General features: G+C 37.2%; 1 protein-coding gene across 2 annotated transcripts in view; it reads left to right on the top strand.

Moving 5' to 3' along the window:
* The window catches only part of MED23 (mediator complex subunit 23), a 36,887-nt gene extending 21,595 nt beyond the window's left edge, over positions 1-15,292 (top strand). For both annotated transcript variants that reach the window (XM_056487646.1, XM_056487645.1), the window contains 14 exons: positions 183-357; positions 2,063-2,226; positions 3,281-3,405; positions 3,869-4,074; positions 5,005-5,185; positions 5,858-6,028; positions 7,241-7,457; positions 8,267-8,503; positions 9,572-9,737; positions 10,732-10,804; positions 11,890-12,104; positions 12,622-12,742; positions 13,405-13,536; positions 14,216-15,292. In XM_056487646.1, the coding sequence (XP_056343621.1) occupies positions 183-357; positions 2,063-2,226; positions 3,281-3,405; positions 3,869-4,074; positions 5,005-5,185; positions 5,858-6,028; positions 7,241-7,457; positions 8,267-8,503; positions 9,572-9,737; positions 10,732-10,804; positions 11,890-12,104; positions 12,622-12,742; positions 13,405-13,536; positions 14,216-14,389 (2,357 nt within the window). In that variant the 3' untranslated portion in view covers positions 14,390-15,292. The remainder of the gene's footprint in view (positions 1-182; positions 358-2,062; positions 2,227-3,280; positions 3,406-3,868; positions 4,075-5,004; positions 5,186-5,857; positions 6,029-7,240; positions 7,458-8,266; positions 8,504-9,571; positions 9,738-10,731; positions 10,805-11,889; positions 12,105-12,621; positions 12,743-13,404; positions 13,537-14,215) is intronic.
* Positions 15,293-16,029: the final 737 nt, after the last annotated feature.

Genomic DNA, 16,029 nt, shown 5'->3' with positions numbered 1-16,029 from the left:
AAAAATTATTAAGCTCTATACATTTACATCTTCAGACAGCACTTGCACATAAGCTCTTTGAAGGTAATACACTTTTCAAATCAAGTGTCTGACTTACAGCCTAATAAAAGCAGTGTACTCTATATTTGTATTTCAAGGTGTGATCAGTTGTAAAACTTACTTTACAAACTCTTTTTAATAAGGTCAGCTCCTACCAACAGTGTTCAAATCTCATGCATGGGGAATTTTGCACACTCTGCTGGAAATGTTCAGCTATCGGATGCATCACATCCAGCCTCACTACAGAGTCCAGCTCCTCAGCCATCTTCATTCCTTGGCTGCTGTGCCACAGACTAATCAGAACCAGCTTCATCTCTGGTGAGTGACATTTGCCTTATTTGTCCAGAATCTCAGATTCCTTCTTGTTGAAAGCTACATGAGAACTGTTTATTTAGCATTTCCCAGTCTTACTTCCGTGACTAAGTTGTTTTGGGGTGTCTCAGCAGAGGTTGTGTTCCAGCAGTGCAGTTGGATGTCAGCAGTAGTGCTCTGCAGAGACGCATGCTCTTGCACACACATGGCAGCAGTGTCATGAGTCAGCACACAGGATGTGCAGCAGAGCTGTCATGTCCACAGGTGCTTCTTTCATGGTAGATAAAGGGCAATGCCTGCTACTTGTAATGAGTGCTAGGCTTGCCTGCCAGTGAGTCTGTGCTTGCTTCCATCTTTAGAGGATATTTAATTCCCTGACAAGAGTTAAGTTGGTTCCACTTAATTCTTACATGAGGTTGATTTTCAGTCAGATCAGAGAATTAATCTGGTTCACCCTGCAGCTGAAAAAGAATTTATACAAAGCTATGGTGACTGCACATGAACCTGGGTGGAGTCCCTTGTACGGTGTGTGTCATGATAGCCTAAAACTGTGGCTAATTTGAATACAAGAAAGGTGACAGAGTGGTTAGAGAAGGTCTAGAGAGGTTACACAGGTAATTCCAGGCAAAAGCTTTGAGCTGACCTTACCGTTAACAAACTTGAAGAGCGTGACACTCATGTTCTATGTAGAATCTGGGGCTTGTCGTCAAAAACTTGGGGAAAATAGCATTCACTCCTAGAGTACAATAAATCTTGTGGGAGTATGAGACAGAGTAACTTCATTATTGCCAGTTCATATAATGTCTAATTATACAGTAAATTCATAGATTCATAGAATGGTTTGGATTGGAAGGGACCTTACAGGTCATCTAGCTCCAGCTCTTTTGTTGTGGGCAGGGACACCTTCCACTGGATCAGGCTTCTCAGTTTTGTAGTCCAAATTCAAATTGCCTAGTTGCTTATCCTTTGCCAAGCGTAAAGAAAACAGGTCTAGACAAGTTTCTCCTGAAACTCAAGGCCTTGATCTCTTTATTGACCTCAATCTTGTTTTGTCATCTTAGTCTGTAAAATACAGATGTTAGTCAATTTCAATGAGCACTGCATACAACTAGAGTAAACTAAACTATGGCTTTGGCATTTCAAAGACACAGTGTTATAAAAATCTTTCCAATGACTTCAAACTACCTGGTGTGAAAAGTGCTTCCAATTAAAGCACTGGAAATTAAAGTGCTTTTAATCAAAAGTTATACTTCCTCAGCTTCCTAATTTCTTTAAAAAGGACAATTTAGTGCTGTCTACTTGAAGATAGTAGTTAGCTTTGAAGCTTCCTATGTATTATTCATGCCTTTTTATTTTGGTTTTACATATATTTATTTATATTATCTTCTTTAGATGAAGATGTGCAAAAAATAATAATGGGGGCTCTAAATTGGAGAGACTTGAGGCCCTTTTTCAGGGTTTCTGCGCTTGAAACTTTTTGCTAAATCTACTTTTGAGTGCTTTATTTGAAAATAGGATACTGAAATAGTTGATAATTTTATTAAACAGTAGAAAAAGTGAACTTTTTCAAAAAGTTAAGAACATCATTTTTAAAACAAAATGTTTCTTTATTATTTGAAGCAGTAAATGGAGGAAAAAATAGGTATTTTTGGAATCTTAGAAGCATCAGCATAATTGCTACTTGCTAACTGGTCTTGTTTCCTTCTTTCAGCGTTGAGAGTACTGCTCTAAGGCTAATCACAGCTTTGGGCAGCTCGGAAGTCCAGCCACAGTTCACACGGTTCCTCAATGATCCCAAAACAGTTCTTTCAGCAGAATCAGAAGAACTCAACAGGGCTTTGATCTTAACTCTGGCAAGGGCAACACATGTGACAGGTAATACCATTTCTCTAAAGTACTGTTCGAAAGAGTGTCATGGAAATGACCTAGTCACAAAACATATCCCATGCACTTCTGGTTTAGAAAAAAGTGTAGTTTAAATTTCCAACTACTTGTATTTAGGCAAAAAGCTATTGAAGCAGCTGTAAAATGAGAGGTACACTGTGACTGGGGTTTAGAGGTTTTTTTAGCATCTTTATTTTGAGTTTCATTATTTTAGATCTACAGGTTTGGATTGATTACTGATACATGCTATTTAAATAATATTAAATATGCATGGCAACTGAGCTGCTCATGTGGAAGCCACCCCCTCTGTAGCTTGCATTTAAGAAAAAGTAGTCTGGGTTTTTTATTTCTTTTTTTTTGGGAAGGGAAAAAAGGAAGCTTTCATTGTGTCTTGTAATGTTTTAACAGTGTGCTGTGACAAGGATCAGGTTTTTGTTAGCTTTGAGGGATGTTCTCTCTCTCTTTTTTAATGGTTCTAGTCTGCAGGCTCACTGGAGAGTTAGAACAACTGATTCACAAAGACTGGAGGAGGTGATTTGAAGGGGAAAGGACTTCTATGTGTTGGTTTCTTTTTTATTTTTTTAACCATTTCTCAACCTTTGATGAAATCAGCCCAAGGGTTGGGGGAATGAGTCTTTAATTTCTACTACTTAATTGGGGCAAGTGCTTCTGAACAGCCTTTTTGAAGCAATATAAAATGGCATATGGCAATTTCATCATCATTATATTCCTCAGGATTTTTTTCTAAAAGTATAATCAGTTAGTCAGCAGAAGCTTTTTCTAGTGACATTACAGGAAATTAAATATAAAATGTTAAAATTGCAATTGCTTTATTTCTAACTCAGACTTTATAAATAATTTTCTTATTGTTAATGGCATAAAAAAGGTAATACCCAGCACCTTCTGTAGAGCAAATAAAGCCAAAGAAAGGGGCTGGGAGAAGGAAACTGTTGGATTAGAAAAGCCTTGATGCATATGACAAAAGGAATACCAATAAGAAATGGTTTTGTGTGAAATTCTAATACCATCAATCCATTTTTTTTAGACTTTTTCACAGGATCTGATTCAATTCAGGGAACTTGGTGCAAGGATATACTGCAGACTATCATGAGTTTCACTCCACATAACTGGGCATCACATACACTAAGCTGTTTTCCAGCTCCTCTGCAGGTAATAGTTTAAACCTGAAGACTTTACAATTGGAAATACAATTAATTTGTTCTCTTATTAAGATCCTTTGCCTTTTGTGGGTTGGTGATATTCTTCTCCTGTCTGGACTATGTTAATCTCAAGTCCCTGAAGAATGCAGCGTGGTTATAATATTGCTGTTACTTTAGAAATGCGTTAGTTACATTCCCCTGGAGTATTCAAAGGCCAGATTTGGTCAACTGATACTTCTGGTGCAAGGTAGATCAGATGGTTTAAAAATTAAAAAATAAAATAAAAACTTGGAAAAGTAATTTTTTCTTGTGACAAAAGAGTCACTGTGGTACCACCATGAAATGAGAACCCTCCCTAATAGGTTGTATGGTACTAGGAAGTAGGAACCCTTACTGTGCTAAATCAGGCAAAGTTTTCCTGTTCAGATGTTTTACTGTAGGCTCTCAGTCATAACAAAGCCTACTTTTTTCAGGTGTTCTTCAAGCAGAACAATGTGCCTCAGGAAAGCCGGTTTAATCTGAAGAAGAACGTGGAAGAAGAATACCGGAAGTGGAAGTCGATGACCAGTGAGAATGAAATAATCACACACTTCTCTGCTCAAGGATCATCCCCGCTTTTCCTTTGTCTCCTGTGGAAGATGTTGTTAGACACTGATCACATTAATCAAATTGGTTACAGGTGAGCTTGAAAACATGCCATTTCAAAGTCATTAAGCAACATTCTCAGTTCTGAGGACATGGGCCTTGTGCATGTTCTTGTTCTTTTAGTTAATTTGGAGCATATGCAGCATGGAAAAATAGAGTGGAGCTAGGTAGTAGCCAGCATGCCACAGTAATTGTGCAGTGTTTAAGATTGGCTCCACCATGCAGTGGTCTGCAATGCATGTTTTTCCTGGTGAGAGACAAGGATGTGAGATGTTTGAATGAAGCAGTTTACTTCTAATAGCAGTGTCTCAGGCAATCTGAAAGCGTAAACAGAAAATATAAAGCATTCATTTATTTAGCCTTTACACATGAATAAAGGACAAATATTTCTTTGGAAAACAGGTGTTCGATTAAAATGAAAATTAATTACAGAAGTAGTAATCATCTGTTTTTTTAATTTGTTCCTGGTAGAAATAGCATCAGTTCCAGTTGTGAAAAATAGATTTATTTCTTTTCAGTCCTTCCTAGCATGTGTTACTCTTGTGTGCAGTGAGGAAATTTTTTATAATGCTATGACTGTATTAAAGTCCATGGCATAGGAAAATAAAGTTGAGTTGCAGAATGTTCTCCTCAGAGGTGTATAACTAAAATTGCATAAGTAAAGCATGGCTTCTGGTCAGAATACTGCAGATAAAATTGGTGAACTTGAAGCATTTCTCCTGATTGGTATTTGGATTTTGGAATTTTCTTGCTCTAAAGTTGGGGTATTTTACTTTGCTTTGGCATTTCCTTCAGTTCATTTAATAAGAGGGAGGGAATTTTGTCTTTTTTTGTTTGTTTTGGTTTTGGTTTTTTTTAAGACAATTGTGTTAAAACCTGCTCACCCATATCAAACAGATATGCATTAAAAATACATAAGGAACTGTAGCAATTTTTGTTGCTTTTTTTTTTCTTTTTCTGCTAGAGTGTTAGAAAGGATTGGGGCCAGAGCTCTGGTGGCACATGTCAGGACATTTGCAGATTTCTTGGTGTATGAGTTCTCTACATCTGCAGGAGGACAGCAGCTCAATAAATGTATTGAGATTCTCAATGACATGGTGTGGAAATACAATATTGTAACGCTGGATAGGTTGATACTCTGTTTGGTAAGTATCTCTTCAGAAGATACCATGACAGTTGATGCAGTTTGCTTTCTGACTCATTTTTAGGAGCAGTTTTTTAAAAATGGATTGGTCTTAAATAGTGACTGTGTTAAGTCAGTAATCAAACAAAATAATAGATTAATTCTTTAAGCAACATAAAGTCTCAACTTTTACATTTCCCTGAGTCCTCAGGGAAGCATTTCATGGTTCTTTAATGGCAACCATTGAACTGGCATTATTAAATGTTGTGATCGGTGGTTTGGGTCTCTGACCTCAGGGCCATGCAGTTACTTAGGCTCTGCAGAGGGACCTGGACAAGCCTGATCAATGGGCTGAGGCCAGTTGTCTGAAGTTCAGCAAGGCCAAGTGCCAAATCCTGCACTTGAGTCAGTTACTTTTCAGTAAGACAACTGACAGATAAAGGAGAGCTAGAATTCCTGGAGAAAGTGCTATCACTGGGGAGTTTGTAAGACCTTCTGCCATGGAACAAAAAATGGGATAGGGATCGAACCTGCCTCTTTTTTATGGCTTCACTTTAAAAGTAGAATTGAAAGACTATATATTCAATGTGAATTTGTGTGCAGATATAGCAAATTTGGCTGCCAAGTTTTGGGGCTATTGAGCAGACAGCAGTGTCAACTCTAATTTCATGTTATCTGATCTGTTTCATTTCAGGCTATGCGTAGTCATGAAGGAAATGAAGCTCAAGTTTGTTACTTCATAATCCAGTTACTCTTACTGAAGCCTAATGATTTCAGAAACAGAGTGAGTGATTTTGTGAAGGAGAATTCTCCCGAACACTGGCTGCAGAATGACTGGCATACAAAGCATATGAGTTACCACAAGGTATCACAGCTAATAATATTATTTTATTGTAGTAATTTCTGTGGAATTGATATCAGGCATCATTTACAGGACAGCTTTATCAATTTTTGGACTTGCCTAATAAGCTATAATTTGCTTGGGCTAGTATGAAAATAATAAATCACTGTATTTAATGACTTAGAAATTAAAATGCAGTAATATTCAAAGACAGAAGTAGCTTAAGAATTGGGTGAATGTTCATCCTTGCTCATTTAAATCAAATAATTTTAAAATCTTGGTTATACTGAAATTCACTTAGAAGGGAGGTTTGTGCATCAGGGAGAAGGTATTTTTTTGGTGTTTTATGGCTATACCAATTGGTAAACATAGATTTTCTTCTAATTGTTAAAACTTCTTTCATCTTCTGTGTGACAAGAACATGATAGCCTGATACGTTAGGGAAGAGAGCTGCTGAGATTTTAATGCTCCTGTAAAGATACTAGTCTCTGCTGGCTAGAAAAAGATGTGCCAATGAGCTATTCTGTCAAAAAATAAACACTGAGATGGAGCAGATACAAACAAACTGTCATGTAGCTCAATATATGCCATCTAGTTTGATCCAAGAGCTGTTTGGTCTATATTAGCCCTCTGACTTGGCTGTACAGTGTTTTGACAGTGCCTGAAAGTGTAAGGGTAGCAGGGAAAGCAAATGAGCCTGGCAAGTGCTCTGACATGGCTGCACAGTCACTACACCCAACCTGACATATAGAAATTTCAGTCACAGCTAAAATAGAAGTTCAGCTCTCAGCAGTACCCATCTGTTATTTGAGTACATTACAATTCTTTCCCAAGGAATTATTTCATTCATGCTGTTTCTAGTGTTCTCATTTAGTATATGATGCAGAAACTTTCAGTAGTGCTGATTTCTCCTAGTTTTCTCTTCAAGTACATGACAAAGAACACTTAAGTGCTTTTGGCTTTGCTTTGGGATTCTTAATGTTCTCTTATGCCCATTTTGAGTGGTGATGAAACTTTGCTCTGGGTTTTTTTTGAAGATGTTACCTACTATTCTAATAGCCAGTTCAAGTCAGAGTTCAGTGTTGTTCAGTAAGCTTACAGTAAGCTTCACTGAATTCAAATGTCATAAAGAGGATTCTGCAGTATCTTTTTAAGATGTAGATGCTGAATGTTTAATCCATTACTTGTAAAGAAAGAGATTTTGATTTTTATTTTGGTGGATTTCTTTCCTTCCAGAAATACCCTGAAAAGCTGTATTTTGAAGGATTGGCAGAGCAAGTGAATCCCCCAGTTCAGATCCAGCCCCAGTACTTACCAATTTATTTTGGAAACGTATGCCTGCGCTTTCTGCCAGTGTTTGACATTGTAATTCATAGATTTCTGGAGTTGCTTCCAGTGTCCAAATCACTGGAAACTTTATTGGATCATCTGGGAGGTTTATACAAATTCCATGGTAAGTTATCCGTGAATACAGTCAGATACATGCCTGTTGTGATCATTATGTCCTTTTCCCCTCTTTCATTCATAATGTTCATGTATTAGCACAGCAGTGCCTTATTCCTTTCTTGTTCTCTAAACCTTGTATACATTTACACAGAGAAGTGCATTTCCTATTTAGTGAATTTCAGCTTAGTAACTGTTTTTATTCAGGTATCTCTTGCTAATTCACGCTTCCTTTGCACCTTTCCTGTCCATTCCCTTCTAGTAGCAAACACTTAGATCTGTGTCCTAACAAACTTTGTTACGAAGTCTGAAACAGTTGAAAAGCAGTTCCTCTCTCTATCCTTACTTAAGATTCAAATGATTTGACCTGATAACTGAATACTTTCAGAAATGCACCTTTATAGTAATTCTTTTATAGGTGTCATTGCTATGTTATGCTCAGACAATTTACAGTGCTCTTCTTTACTGTGACTTCATACCTGGAATCTTCTTAACTAATACCTTATATATGAAGAGATTATTTAGTCCATTTACTTACAAATATATTAATATTACCATTAAATTGTGAACTCTTAGTAATACTGACTTTCTTTGTTCCACTTCTTTTGTTCTGCACAAACACTGAAGTATGTGCAAGACAAAGGAAAATTAGTTTTGTAGAGAATATTGAAATAAAGAATGTGAATCAATTCCATATGTGCTGTTTTTAAATAAATGCAACTTAGTCTTGCAGAGCTCTTGATTTTAGTTTTCTTTGCCGCAAATAGTGATGCTGGAAGTTATTTCTGGCTTTTATTGTTTTCCCTTTCTCATTGGCAGACCGACCAGTGACCTACCTGTACAATACTCTTCACTATTACGAGGGGCATCTGAGAGAGCGCACAAACCTCAAGAGAAAACTCGTTCATGCCATAATTGGCTCTCTCAAAGATAATCGTCCACTAGGCTGGTGTCTGAGTGATACTTACCTCAAATGTGCCATGAATCCCCGAGAAGAGAATCCCTGGGTTCCTGATGATGCTTACTATTGCAAGCTCATTGGAAGACTAGTAGACAATATCCTTCTAAAAGTTTGCTTTACGTAACCTGTGACAATGACTTACAGCTTCATTTCATCAAAATATGAAGGCCAATTTCTTTATTATTCTAAACAGGGATGTGCTGCCCTAGTAGACATCTTAAAAGATATGGTGAAAGTGAAGTATAGTACAGCTGTATGAGTATTTCATGGTTTAAGCATCACTTAGAAATATAATTCAGATGCTTTCTGAATTGAATCTTGATTGTCAAAAAAACAAGCTTGATGCAAAGTGTGAGTATTTAAAAAATTTTTCGAATATGAGATTACTAAGTTTTCTAATACCATTTATTAGTATTACTGAGAATAAAATATTGAGAGCACTGCCACATTTAAGATGTGGGAATAGCTGGCAAATTAGAGAATAGGAATCTTCTTGGACTTCAACTTCTTTCTGGAGCAGCTTTACATGAATTGACCAATTTCCAGGATGTTAAAAGTTCTTTCACTCCTTCTCCTGAGCTTCCCTTTCTTAAATGTGTAACTTGAAAGAAGTTTATTCAGTGTCTCCAAAGAAAGCTAAAATTATTTAAACCCCTGCTTTTATGCAGATGTTAACTCTGGAGAACTTTTCTTTATGTATTTCAAATAAGTTAGCCATGTTTGGGAAAGTGGAATATTTTCAGAGGCTAAGCAGGTGCTCCTTTTGCATAAAGTGTCACCCTAGAAGTCTGCCAGATCTTACAGAGAGGTGAATTAGTGATTTCTGAATATGCACTTAGTAAACTCTTATTATTTATCTTTTCTCCTCTTGGAAGCAGACAGTGAATGAGATCCTTGCTGTTGTTTTTTCCACCTCTTTATCAGGGAAGTTTATCCTTTGCCTGGCTCTGTGTGTGTAATATAGCTATGTATTCATGCAGTCCTTAAGTGATTGAGTACCAGCATCTTATATTCATACATTTTTTAAATGAAATGGACTGTTCTACTTGTTTTCAATAATTTTCAGTTTAGTTTAGTATGTGGCAGATGCATCGATTTTTAATCACTGTGCTGCTTATACTTGTCTGAGTCGGGGCAGGTTTTTCTTCCTTAACCATTGCCACCTATGGCAGGCAAATCACCTGGTCCATTTCCAAATTGTGACTGGAGATTCAATGAGTTTCCTAACCCAGCTGCCCATGCACTGCACGTTACCTGTGTTGAGCTCATGGCTCTGGCTGTTCCAGGGAAGGAGGTGGGCAATGCTCTGCTGAATGTTGTGCTGAAGAGGTATGTTGGCTTTCTGAAATGGTTTTCTGCAATATATCATGCATAATTAGAGATTGCTAAGGTAGCCTGTGATACTAAATTTCTTACTTCAAAAAAAAAAATTAGGTGTATATAGGTAACATTTTATATATAACGTGTTTTTGGACAACAAACAAGGTGACAGGGATCAAGCAGAAAAAGCATGTGTTAGATTCGTGTTCTGTAGTGGATTGTGTGCTTCAGGAACAGTTGATGTGGCATGATGCCCATAAAAGTTAGAAGGAAGGCATCACACAGGCAAAGATCTTATCCATTGGGTTCAACAGGAAAGCCTGGAGAAAGTCTGTTTCCTTTGAGCTGTGCTGAGAAGAGGACAGTTGATTTCACAGAATCTTTGAGTGCAAAAAAGGGACTGAAATCATTGGACTGAATGATTGATTCATGACTGAATCTTCCTGATGCTGATGTAGATCAGAGGTACTTTGAAACAGTAGTGTGCCAAGGCTGACCTTTTGTCACAGTGCATTAAATTTGACCCATAGCTGCTTCTTGGGCAACCACTGAAAAATGCAGTGAGAGACAGAACCTGGTATTCTTATAGCCATTCAGTTGGCATCCCTGCACAATGATGAACTGGAATTACTTGGATAATTTGCTTATTTGGCTTAGTAATATATTACTGTTAGCTCTGTTTCGGGCATATGGAGGGAAGGAGTCAATAAAGGGACAAACAGTCCTTAGGCACTAAAGCTTAAGGACAAAAGTGTGAAGCCATTCAAGGAAACCTGCTACAATGCAAAACACTCAAAAGTTTTGCTCACAACTTCCCAATAGCATTTATAGCAATAGCTTTTATACCATCTTTTGGCTCTTGTAAATACCTGTGTGTATTTTTGTAGTTCTATTAACTTGACAAACATTCTTGGTGTAAATACACCTGGTCTATAGATATACGAGAAGCAGAAATTGCAGTTGTGTACTTTGGAGCTTTAGTTTTCTTTTTCTTTGTCTCTAGTCAGCCCCTGGTGCCAAGAGAGAACATCACAGCTTGGATGAATGCGATTGGACTGATAATCACAGCCTTACCAGTAAGTCAATATGTTGTATTTTAAAAGAAAAAGTTGTTCTTCCATGAAACATTTATCATCTTTCTAGAGAACATTGTAAAAATTTACAGCCAACATCTGTAGATTCCACAGCAAGCTATTCACAAGGCTGTGTGCATGTTTGAGAAAAATCTACAGCTGCTCCAGCTTAGAAAAATTGACCTGATTTTTCTATATTATATGTGAGGCTAGGATGGAAAGAAGTAAATCACTCCTGTTTAAATATATAGTGTGTAGTATTGACAAGTGGAGCTAGATAATAGAAAGATCTATGAAGGTTCTCATGAAAAGTTATTTTTTGATTAATGGTTGTGCTTTCACATCCTGTAGTTATTAAACCGTATAAATAAGATGCGGCTAAGATTGCAAAAGGAAATATCTGCAGTACTGCAGTTTGTATATCAGTAGAAACTTTGATCTTCTGAATTGATCTTGCCATATGTGTTGCTTATATGTGTCACAGCTGTCCTTTCCTTGTGACCTCTCTTCCCCAATAAAATGGTTCCTCTTCCCTGGAGGGAAGCCAGCATGAATTTAATTCTTATTATTTTTATAATGCTTCTTATTTTTCCTGTTCCCTCTCCTTGCATCTTCACCTATATTCTTTGTCTTTTGTATCTTTTTATTATTCCTTGTTTCCATTTTGGTTTTTTGGTCTATTTGTGCCTGCACTCAGAAGACTAGAAAATTCTCAGACCTCTTCCACTGAGGCTTTTTGCCTTGTCTTTGCTTCTTTTAGAGACTTGTATATCAGGTGATTAAATAATTAAATTCATGAGATATGTCTTGATAATGCCACACCCTTGTGTGTGCCATACCCACTAACACAATACTTTCTGTATTGTGCGTCCTAAATTTTCATCTTCATCAGACATGGTTACCAACTACCATTTATATACCATATGTAATTTATAACAGTTTTATATATACATATAAATATATATTTATATATACAGAAATGCAAGAATAGTAGAAAGAGCTGAGGAAGCATTGTCTTAGGTGATGTTCTTTTTATAAACAATTCTGAATTTTTGGGTTTGTTCTGTTGTTTTGGTTTTTTTCCCCAGGAGCCATACTGGATTGTTCTCCATGACTGCATTGTGAATGTCATCAACAGTCCCAGTTTGACATCAGAGACAGAGTGGGTTGGTTACCCATTCCAGCTGTTTGACTTCACAGCATGCCACCAGTCTTACTCCGAGATGAGTTGTAGCTACACTTTGGCTTTGGCACATGCAGTCTGGCATCATTCCAGCATTGGACAGCTTTCTCTCATTCCTAAGTAGGTGTAATGATACTTGATAATGTAATTTGTCTTTTAAATTCCACACGTAATGTAGATAACAAAGCTCCACCAACAGCACTTATACCAACGAATAAATATGTACAGCGGAGCTCCAGGACTTGCCAGATGGATCACAAGGTTTTTTTCCAGCTCCCTCTTCCATTGACATAGCTCTGGCTGTCTGTAGGCTTTAGGCCTGTCATGTGGTGTGACTGCCTTTAATAAGTCTTAGCTTTTATATGTTTATTAGTTTAAATTTTTCTTAAAGCATTGACTGTAGCATGTTCCCAAAGCATCAACTGTAACTGTAAATATTATTCTTAATTCTAGAGCTGCCCTGAAATAATATTTGAAATAGCTCATATTTTCAGAGGCACACTGTTTTTTCTAAAATAAAGATCTAAATCTGTGAGAGAGACTGTGATGTTTTGGCTAGAATTTGATACAGGTGAAAGAAATAATGAGCTCCAAACAACCAAACAGTTGATGTGGCACATGTCTTGACATACTGCAGGTTCCTCACGGAAACATTGATACCCATTGTGAAAACAGAGTTCCAGTTGCTCTATGTTTACCACCTTGTTGGTCCTTTCCTGCAGCGGTTCCAGCAGGAGAGGACACGGTGCATGATAGAGGTAAAGTCTGGCTCATAGTTTGTTTTATGCTCTAAGGATTATTTTACCTTTGCAATTAACTCGAATCAGAATGGGATGGAAATCTTTAATAAATATTCAGAATAAAGTTCTGTACAGATTAAATAATAATTGCAAGGATCTGAGTTGCTGAATTGGTATTCAGCTTACCATATCAACCGAAATCTTGTTGGATAGAACACCTAGTACATTTCTTTTTAAGCAAGAAAAGAAATAAACCCCTAGAAATATCAATCAGTAGATGCTTTCTTTGGCTCTCAAACTACTTGCAAAATATACATCAGACTTACTGCCTGGAAGAAAGTATGCAAGAGATGAATTGTGAGGATGGAGGAGCATGAACTGTTTCATACATTCACGTCAGTGTGGATGAGGTTAGGGGAGAAAAAAAGAGATGGAGCTCACCAGTAGGCAGATAAGCTGAAAAATGTCAGATATCAGAAACCCTGCTAGAAAGAAGAGCTTAAGTTGGGAATAATTTAGTGAAGCATAATGGGATGACTTAGACCTGCCCATTCGTCCCTGTAAGAAAGTAAATTGTTAGAAATCATAGCTAATTAAAAAACAGTACATATTTATTATATTGTCAATCTAAAGCATTTTAAAACTTGTTTTCATTTGGGCTGCTCTTTCTGTGGAAACAGATTGGAGTGGCATTTTATGAAATGCTCCTGAATGCAGATCGGTACAGCACCCACCTGAACTACATGGATCCCATTTGTGATTTCTTGTATCATATGAAATACATGTTTACAGGTGACAGTGTGAAAGACCAAGTAAGTAAACAGTATATATTGATACTTTAGTTATCTTTCTTCCCATATAGTAATTCAATCCTTTTGTGAACTATTTTTCATAGGTAGCAGTACAACAAATTGCTTAACAGTTGATTAGTCTCTATGTACAAAGTAGGAAGATGGTACAGGAAAAGTTCAATGGATAGATTAGGTATCTCAGATTGCAAGATTAATTTATGTAATCTGAAATTTAAAATACAGCTTCAGAGTGCTTAAAATACTATTATTAGACCTATCGATACAAATAAAGCTATTGGATATTTTGTAATTTCTATTCATTTAAATATATTTTTCTAAAGTTTTACTTAATTTCTAATTCAGTACTGTAACTTGACATGTGACAAAAAGATTTCATTCATGTTCAGTGAAAAATCATTCACTCAGTTTATCTCTGGTTTATAACAGTATGCACTTTTAAAAGTGTCAGTTGTGTGACTTATTTTACAAAGCTTTGGTGCACAACTCTTACAAGGGGAAGGGTTTTTTAAAGATTGGTTATCAGAAGAGGTTCAAAAGTTAGCATTTTTAAGAAAATATTAATGAAAATACCTCTTCTATATCTTTTTCTATGTGCTAATGTGATGTTTCTGTACAGTAGTGGCATGTAAAAATACTCCTGTTTCTTACTGAATGCATTTTTTTTCTTTTTTTTATACAGGTTGAGAAGATAATTTGTAATCTGAGACCAGCTTTGAAACTTCGGCTGCGCTTCATAACGCACATCAGCAAAATGGAGCCAGCTGCTGTTCCACAACAGCCTCTCAGCAATGGCTCCCCAGCACAGCAGCCCAGCCAAGTGCCTGTCAACGTGGCTTTGCCAGTAACCCAGTGAGGTGAAGTGCTGGGCTGACCTTGCTGTGAGGGCTTCCTCCTCTTACTGACCCAAGAGAAGCAGCATCTGGTCTGAAAGCTGGCTTGCTTTATAAAAGGACAGAGGACCATATACAGACTTCTGCTTTGATTTCTTTTGCATCCTGAAGCTGCCTAGCTCTGTGCATGCCAGTCTTAGCTATTTATGCTAGACACTAGATAAGGGATATGTTGCCTTTCCCTGAAAGCACTGACTAAAAACCCTCTGCAAGCACATACGTGGATTTCTGAAGAGTTTACCATATTCTGCTCCCTATCCTGGGTTGAGTCATCTGGATTTTTCCTTTTTTTCTGCCTGTGGTATGAAAGTATGTGTAAAACAGCCTTTTAAAATTTGGGTTCTATTTTTTCATCCAATAGAAGAATTTAAATAATTTTTATCTTTTGGCAGACAGTTTAAGCCCTTATACAGAAACACTCCTAGAGAGAGAGATGGCATCAGTTTTATTGACTTAATTAACATCTTTCCAAAGACTAAGAATGAACCTTTGAAAATATTTGTAAATTTTGTGTGTACAGATTTCATTAAACACACCTCAATGGGTTTGATGTAGTGTCAGTTACTAGACTGTTGGATTACATCCCAGAGGCTGTCTCCAATGAATCTGTTGGAAGTCTGCATATTCACTTCAAGCTGTACTGGATCATACTTGATCTTTCCTATTTGGGAAATAGTGTTGTTTTTATTAAGTCAATCGCATCAATTTTACTGATCTTACTATATTTTGGATTTGTATAATCTGCTTCAGGTTTATGTGTACTGGACTCAGCAGGTTTTGATAACAGAATTGAAAGGCTCAATGTTTTGTAAATATTCATCTTTTTGGACAAATCTTTAATTAAAAAAACCCACCGTTTAAAAGTCCATATTGGTATTGTTAAGTTTATTTCTTTTCCATACTCATTACCTGAAAAATAAGGATTGACCATAGAAAAGATACTTCCATATCCCAAGTTCTCTATCAGCTTTGCATTAATGACAGTTTTAATATGTTACAAATAGAGTCCAGATTAATAAACTCAGGTCTGATCTGATTTATAGCTCTCTAAAAATTTAATCGTCATGGAAAGAAGTTGCTGACTCAGTGGGTGGAAATTCTTCAGTTTGTTTTTTTGTTGTTCTTGTACTTGGATCCTAAATTCTGCCAAGTATAATTTAAATAACAGAAGTATGAGTGCTTTTTAATGAACTTGTAGTCTGATTGAAAACCACATTTGCATATTTATGCTGTACCCTGGTAGCCAGTCACAAGTGGCATTCCCCAGGGCTCAGTGTTGGGGCCAGTCCTGCTTATTGTCTCTGTCAGTCATCTGGACCAAGGGATCGAAGCCACCCTGAGTCAGGTCACAGATGACACCAAGTTAGGGAGAAATGTTGACCTCCAGGAGGGCAGGAAGGCTCTGCAGAGGGTCTGGACAGGTTGGATCTGGGGTCTGAAGCAAACTGAGGTTCAGGAAGGCCAAGTGCCACATCCTGCCCTTGGGTCACAGCAACCCCTGCTGTGCTAGGCTGAGAGAAGAGTGGCTGGAAAGCTGCTCTGCAGAAAAGGACCTGGGAGTGCTGGTGGCAGCAGCTGAACGTGAGCCAGCGTGTGCCCAGGT

This window comes from Oenanthe melanoleuca, chromosome 3 (assembly GCF_029582105.1).
Source record: "Oenanthe melanoleuca isolate GR-GAL-2019-014 chromosome 3, OMel1.0, whole genome shotgun sequence".
NCBI classification, from domain to species: domain Eukaryota; kingdom Metazoa; phylum Chordata; class Aves; order Passeriformes; family Muscicapidae; genus Oenanthe; species Oenanthe melanoleuca.
Note: the sequence above shows the minus strand (reverse complement) of the source record. Positions and strands in the feature narration are given on the sequence as shown.